The 7,668-nt window shown below is 40.8% G+C and overlaps 1 protein-coding gene across 1 annotated transcript; it reads left to right on the plus strand.

The window, feature by feature from the left end:
• The first annotated feature begins 373 nt into the window (after positions 1-373).
• CTBS (chitobiase) lies at positions 374-6,802 on the plus strand. The gene is made up of 7 exons (XM_059821937.1): positions 374-505; positions 992-1,130; positions 2,109-2,317; positions 2,941-3,112; positions 3,664-3,761; positions 4,458-4,619; positions 5,630-6,802. Exons 1-7 carry the CDS (start codon positions 374-376, stop codon positions 5,813-5,815), a joined length of 1,098 nt encoding a protein of 365 aa, XP_059677920.1. The 3' UTR covers positions 5,816-6,802.
• The last annotated feature ends 866 nt before the right edge of the window (positions 6,803-7,668 follow it).

Here is a 7,668-nt window from a genome sequence, read left to right on the forward strand (position 1 = left end):
CTAGTTATTTTGAAATCTTGACAATAATTCTGGAAACCCTTCGCCGGGTTTGATCTTTTAATAAACGTTGCTCTGTAAAAGCGGTCAGCGAAGACCATTTCTCTCTGAACGAGCGGTTCCCGGGGGCTGGGCCGCCCACGGGCCTGCCCGGGCTGCCGCGCGCCGCCCACGCCCACGCCACCGGCAAGGCTGCGGCTCGTCCCTCACGCCCGGAGGCCGCCCGCGGCTCACCCCGCCCCTCGGCGGGGACACGGGGGCGACGGCCCGCGGCGCTCCCCCGCGGGCTGCGGGGCGGAGCTGCGCGGCCGGGCCGGCACCCAGCGCGCCCCGCCCGCCGGCGCCGCCGGTCCCGAGGCGGAAGCGGCGAGCGGCCATGGGGCGGCCGTGGCGCCGGTGGGTGCTGCCGCTCGGCCTCCTGCAGCTGCTGGGCCGCCTCGCCGCCGGTGCGTGCCCCTGCCAGGACCCGCGGCTCTGCCACCCCATCACGGGCACCGGCGGCTTCGAGGTGCGCGTCCGCCGGCGGCTCTGGGCCCCCCGGCCCGGCGGCTGTGGGCCCCGGGGCGTGCGGAAGGCTGGGGAGAGCGGCCCGGGGGAGGCGCGGCGCTGCCGGGCGGCGGGGAAGGCCGGTCCCGGGGCGGGCTGCGCCGTTAGCAGCACGTTAAACACACCGTGCGCCGCTGCCTTATTTTAACTGCCCGCGTTAGAGTCGAACAGATTTTTAAAAAATAGGTGCGTGTGATTGAGAGGGCAACGTCCGGGTTGTGATGAGTTTGGTTTTGCAGACTGCTGTCCCCGCTGCAGGGTGAGGGGTTGCACAGGGCTGCTGGAGGCCGCGGCCCTGGGCGGGAGCTGGCGGAGTGCGGAGAAGCACCCGTGCAAGCTGGTTTCCAGAGACGCGTGTCTTGTGCCTTCTTAAGAGGCACGTGGAAAACAGTCGTCCTGCTGAGAAGTGTTTGTAGCTAATGAGAGTGCTTTTTACCCCTTTTCCCAGGTCTTCGTGTTCGATGTGGGAAAGGAAACCTGGAAATCCTACGACTGGTCAAAAATTACAACTGTGGCGGCTTTCGGAAAGTACGATCCTGAGCTCGTGTGCTATGCTCACTCTAAAGGCTCCAGGATAGTACTGAAAGGTTGGTTACGTTGTGAAAATGTGGGTGTTTATGTGATACATGGATAAGAACATAATACACGTAGGGCTATAATACCTTGACATTTCACATTTACTTGTATGCGAAGTATTAAACATCAGTAAGAGGATTAATTAATAAGGGGACAATGCACACAGGACTGTGATACTTTGACATTTTGCACATGCAGGTGTGCAGGGTATTAAAAAGAAACCCAGCTTCTGCCACAGTAATAGTGAAACTATTCCAGTGACATCTAAATAAAAGTTCTCTAACAGGGAACATCACAGCTGCAGTGAAACAGGGAGGAGAAGAAAAGCCTGCAGTAGATATCCATTTGGGTCTGTGTTATGGATGTTATGCGCAGTACCCAAAAGACAGGGTAAGGGAAGGAGCTACATGTAATTTTCAGTATTTTTCACTTAAATCAATTCCTCTGTGAATGAATACTCGGGAACTCTGTGTAGGTGCAAACACTGATTAGAAAGACAAAGTCCATCTTGTCAATCTGTGCTTAACATGCTGTAACCAAGTTTTGGCTCTGTTGAGGTAAAAATGTAATCCAAGACCACAATGTGGAAAACAACAAAGGTTAAACATAAAAGTATGTTTATCAAAACAGTAAGACACAGTCCCTCTGGCTCCCTGGAAATACTGGAAGTAAATTGACTTCAAGAAAGGCAGTTTACAGTGGCTCAAAAAATATTAAGCAGAAGAAAGAAGATTAAAATGACAGGAAAAAAATCCAAAAGGAACTTAATTTTAAACTCTGCTGTCTCAAGGAAGCTTGGTAAGCTCTTCTGGGGTGGGTTCTCAAAATTACGCTTGGGAAAAAAGTTTAACTCCTTTGTATTTTACCAGTATGGGTGTAGGGAGTTTTTATTTTGTGGTTATGTTAGTTGGTTCAGTAAAGACAAACCTTTCCTCCTTACTATTAATATGGTGCAAATACGTGTTAACTTTTGAAGGCCTCTTGCCTAGGTGATGTACCTCTTAAGGAAATCGTTGATCCTGCTAGAAGAGCAGCGTGGATATCCCAACAGGTGGACCTTGCAAAAAGACAGTATATGGATGGTATTAACATAGATATAGAGCAAGAAGTTAATGAAACCTCCCCTGAGTATTATGCATTAACAGAGCTTGTTAAAGAAACTACAGATGCTTTTCACAGAGAGATTCCAGGATCACAGGTAATAATAATGTTCTTTATACAAACATTAAGTTTAACTTTATGAAATGCAAGGAGGTTTGAGAACGCTGTTTAGCATATGAATATGAAAAAATGATGCAGATCTAAAGCATGATGTTCTCATGAATAGTTAATTATGAATGTTAGCTGTGATATGCTGTAGTAAGAATCACTCTTTCTGACTTGTATGAATTTAAATGGGAGGAGGGTTTCACTGAGATTTGTAGATACAATGTTATTGCCGTGTGTGAGCTGGCAGTTATTAGTATGGTTTAATGAATCCTTGAAAGTAGGGCAAATGCAGACTTCTGGTGCAAAAGCCTGACAATGTTTTGGTAAACCCATCACTAAAGTTTTAAGGATTTGCATCATGCTTCTTATTTTTGATCAGATGGTTTTCATGTTGTATTTTAATGTCTTTGGTGTTTTGAATTCACTAATGGGGCACTCACTGTTTATTATCTAATGTTTGTTTTATCAGCTGAGCAGCTTCTCCTATAGTTCCTTTTAAACACTGTGCAACATTTGGGAAATACTGTCTTTAGAAGTTACAGCTTTTTTTAAAGAGAAAACTGGAGTGCCTGAGTGCCATACAGGATGCTAACTTGTGCATTTTTCCTTCAGGTGACATTTGATGTGGCTTGGTCTCCAGCATGCATAGATAAAAGGTGCTACAACTACACTGGGATTGCAGATGCCTGTGACTTCTTATTTGTGATGTCGTATGATGAACAGAGTCAGATCTGGACAGACTGTATTGCAAAAGCCAATGCTCCTTACCTGCAGACTTTAGTTGGTGAGGACAAAACGCCTCCCCAGGATTCAGAACATTTCCATTTGTTCACATGAATAAATAGAAAAGATTGCCATTTCTTAGACAAGTTTTTTGGTTGTATTAAAGCTTTTGAGTGTGCTCAAATATGTGTTGTCCTAATGTGATAACAGTATCTCAGATCCTTATGACACTACAGATAGACCTTTAGCAGTTGTGTGCTGTTACTTGTAATTGTCTAACCCTCATGATTGTGAAGAACACTTTTGGGATGAAAAATGGCAGCCAAAGCAATGTTGTCTGCCTGGGCTTGCAAAGAACCTGAAACATTTGTGTCTCATCCTTGTGTACTGCTGCTATGGGCAGCTGGTTTTCAGTGTGAGCAACTAGAGCAGTTTCTAGGATCTGAATAGAGCAAGAGTAGGAGCATGCAGGTGGGAGGTAAAGAAGAGCTTGCACCTTAGCCTCTGCCTGGGGATCATGCAAGTCCTATATTGGCTCTGGCTCTAGATTAGTTCTAAGAATAAAAAGAGTGGGAAAATGCAATAATGCATCTTAATTTTCTTCAAAACTAGGATATGAAGAGTATATTACTATGGGCATTGATCCTAAGAAGCTTGTGATGGGCGTCCCCTGGTACGGCTATGACTATGTCTGCCAAAACCTATCTAAGGTAAGATGGAGATTATTCATTTGCAATTGTATTGTTAATTTTTTCCTTGGAAAGAGCCGGCTAGATTTTGGTTATCCTGTTTTTGGATTACAAAATACTGTGGTTTGATGGATAAGAGCATAAAGCTGGGACTCAAGACAGAGACTTTTGCTTGGCTGATAACTGATGAGCAATGTCTTACCAAACAAGGTATTTTATCTCTCCCTAGGCAACTTGAACCCCATGATACTGAAGCACCATGTTTGACTAAAGAGCTATAGATGTTATCTGTACGAGAAGAGGTGATGTCCAAAGGCACTACAACAATTGTATCTGCCTTCTCAACAGTCACTAAGCTCACTTCTTAAAGACTAGGTGCAACAAACCATAGCAAACCTATGGCTGTTAAAGTATAGCAGTTCATGGCTAAATCATGGAGTCTGAAACAACATTATACTTATGAAAAATGTTAAGAGTGAATTAAAAGTGGAAAAGATAAGACAACTGTGTAAGTTGAATGATGTCCATTCAATCCTGTATTACTACAGAGTAAATAAAATTTAACTGTTTTAATTCTGTCTACAAATAGCATGTCTGCCACAGATACTTGAAGATTTGGGATTTTTGAGGCCCCAGTGCCTTTTGTGACTTTGTTCTTGGCTGTACTGCTATTTTGGAGTTGTAACATGAAACTCATGCTATCTGCTTTTTTTTCAGGATCATGTTTGTTCCCTTTCCAAAGTACCTTTCCGTGGGGCTCCTTGCAGTGATGCTGCAGGGCGTCAGGTTCCCTACAGAGCAATAATGAAGCAGGTGAACAGTTCTTTTTCAGGGGTGCTGTGGGATGAGGTACAGAAATCTCCATTTTATGAATACAAGGTAAGTGTCTCTTTATAAGCCACCATATTGTGGAGTAAATGTTCATGTTCTTTGATTATAAAGTTTTCAGGGTTAGATTCTTCCATCTGTGTTTTCTACATCTTTTTTTTTTGTGTAGTAAAGGATGGCTAAGGATGGCTGGATTTCCGTATCTTGATTTCTAGTCTGAAAGAAGGGTGCAGTCACTGAAGACTACAGGAGTAATAAATACCTTTATTACTTTGAAGTTTTCTTGAGAGATTGTATCATCTCAGGAAGGACGTTTTGGCACAAAGAAATCCTATAGCTCCATCCTGCACTGTTATAGTTACTTTTCTGAGTTGATGACTGATTTAAACTAAAACAGATTCTGAGATGCTCTTAAGTTTTTCTAACCCAGTGGCTTGCATTCATATTCTCTTCTGCATTTGGTTTCTACATAGATACAGTGAAAGAGTCCATGAATGATTGTGCTTACGTGAACAACACAGTGTATGCACGTTGTCTTGTTTCTTTAGATGTAATTTTAAGTTAAGTAAGTTTCACATGTAGATGATTAAAAGATGGTGTAAGCAATGACCAGGTCAAAACAACATAACTGTCAAAATTTTACAACCTCCTCTAAAACTCTGTATTGCTGAAAAAGGCACTTAATCTCTAACTAAATTCACCTGTTAGGTTAGATAGTGTATCTGCGATTTTAGCTGTATTTTAAAAAAAAATTAAAATACAAATTAGCTATGTCTTTTCCTCTAACTTCAGTTAAAATATATCACTATTTGTAGCTTAGATTCTACAAGTAAAAAAAAAGCCAAGTATTTGACTTAAAATTTTTAATTGTCCTGTGTGAAAAATAATTTGTAAATCAGGGAATTATCATTATGTAAATCTACATAGCTTGTATATCTGAGTTTTTAAATTGTACTTTTCACTGCACTCCACAGAAAATGTATCAAAACTCAATGAACTTTAATGTATCATGTTTATATAGATAGGTAGATGCTGACGCAAGTGTTCAAATGTTTTTCTAGGATTCTCTTGGTCACTTCCACCAAGTATGGTATGACGACCCTCACAGCATCTCTCTAAAAGCAGCATATGTGAAGAACAGAGGTTTAAGGGGCATTGGCATGTGGAATGGAAATAGTCTTGACTATTCCAGGGAAGCTGTAGCAGAACAACAAACTGAAGCAATGTGGCAAGCCCTGATACCGTAAGAACTATGTGAACCCTTGTTTTAGAATGATGAAAATTTTTATTTTTTAATTATGACTTACACTATCATAGATTTTGACTTTATATAAATAATCTACCATGATTACAAAAACTTTGAGAACTTGGCAAATTCATCCTGTTATTTTGTATGCAAATTTTCATTCTTCAAAAAGTTCCAATGTTGCTTTAGCAGCTTTTTTTTTTTAAAAGACTGCTCATCTTGTTCATTTTTCGTAACTGCCGTAAGTTGGTTAAAGCTTGAACCCAGTGTGTATCTGGTAACAGGTGGATTTACAAGAGCAGTCTAATAACGGTCCTCTGCTAAGGCTGCCTGGTGCAGCAAGTATTCATTCTGGGGTCATATGGTGCAGTCTCAGCTTTCTGACTGCCCACCCTAACCTGTATTTTAGCTAAGTCGCTCTTGAATCAGATTAAACAAAGAACACTGGAGAGACAGATTGTTGCTTACATGCAACTTGGTGAAACTTGTGCTTGTACTTGATTACTCTTCTAGAAATTAAAGTATTTTATAGACTGAAGAAATTATGTCACATGAAGTAGTTAGAAAGAAATATTCAATAAACTCCAGTTTCACCATGGTTATGTATCATCATGTAAATTCCTTAGTTTAAAAAGCCAAAAATCTTGGACCTTATCTTGAAGAGGGAACATTAATACGGAGAAGACTTGGATGATGTTTTCTTCCATTTCAAACTTCTTTACTTCCTGAAAACTAGAACTCAGAAGCTTATTTAATGAACTGCATATGTATTTTTCCACACACTGTAAGATTCATTCAGTAGCCTGTTGTTTGCTTTTATGTAGTGTTGCCTCTGAGATAATAAGAAGTTATATCTTCTTTCTAGTTCATATTTTTCATAATATAATTTGCCTAAAGAAGTTGTGTAACTTTTAAAAATAGCTGTAGTCAGGGAAAGATTGACTGGTGTTCACAGGATTTTTGTTAAATAAAATGCTGTCTTCACTAAGGTTGGTAAATAGTGTTGTCTGTTTAGGCTTTACATGTTCTACAGCTTATAGCCCACACTGCTTCTCAGAACTGTTTCACAACCAGATCAAACTGCAGCTGTGCCCTGCTTAAGTGACTCCATTAATTAAACTATTTAATTAGATATATGTAGTCAGTTGGGCGGTGGTGGTTTTTTTGCTTTTGTTGGGTTTTTTTTGTTTCCCCTTGCTAGTTACTGGGAAAACACCATAGAACAGCAGCACTACCATAATGGCTACTGAGGAGAAGACTGGAAGACTTCATATGAGCGTCTGACTGCTTGATACTACAGCTGATGAAGGTGAAGCCTACTGCTCTCACATACAAAAAAAAAATTCAGAGGGCTCTAAACTAGAACTCTGCGCTGTAAGCTTTAGGAGAAACTGATAAATTTATTTCACATACAGATACTTCAAAATTTACATTACTATTTATATTCATATGCTAAAATACTATCAGATAGATATTTGTGAAATTGAGAGGTCTTCTGGAGCAGATTATCTGAGCTACAAAATCCTAACAGAAGGCCAGAGGACTTTTTTATAAAACTCTCCTTCCTGTAGCAGTCAAGAATCATTAGTTGATTTTTTTTTTTTTAATTTGGGTTCAGATTTTTCCAGTAGCTAGCTGCCGGCTCTTATGTCTTAAATAAGACAATTCTGAAATACAGGATGTAGGATTCTGTCCTGAATCGAGCAAAAGTGGTTGTAGTTTTAATAATTAATATAATACTTTAGCACTAAAATCTTTGTTAAATCCTATCTTTAAGAAAATAAATTGGATAATGTGTGGTTTGTCTCAAGACACTTGGAAGTTAGTCCTTTTGAGAGTTGCATAATTTTCTTA

Source organism: Gavia stellata, chromosome 10, assembly GCF_030936135.1.
Source record: "Gavia stellata isolate bGavSte3 chromosome 10, bGavSte3.hap2, whole genome shotgun sequence".
In the NCBI taxonomy this organism is placed as follows: domain Eukaryota; kingdom Metazoa; phylum Chordata; class Aves; order Gaviiformes; family Gaviidae; genus Gavia; species Gavia stellata.

Coding starts and splice junctions, on each gene's coding strand:
- CTBS (XM_059821937.1), top strand. CDS start 374: ATGGGGCGGCCGTGGCGCCGGTGGGTGCTGCCGCTCGGCCTCCTGCAG. Junction 506..991: donor CGGGCACCGGCGGCTTCGAG/GTGCGCGTCCGC, acceptor CCCTTTTCCCAG/GTCTTCGTGTTCGATGTGGG. Junction 2,318..2,940: donor GAGAGATTCCAGGATCACAG/GTAATAATAATG, acceptor TTTTTCCTTCAG/GTGACATTTGATGTGGCTTG.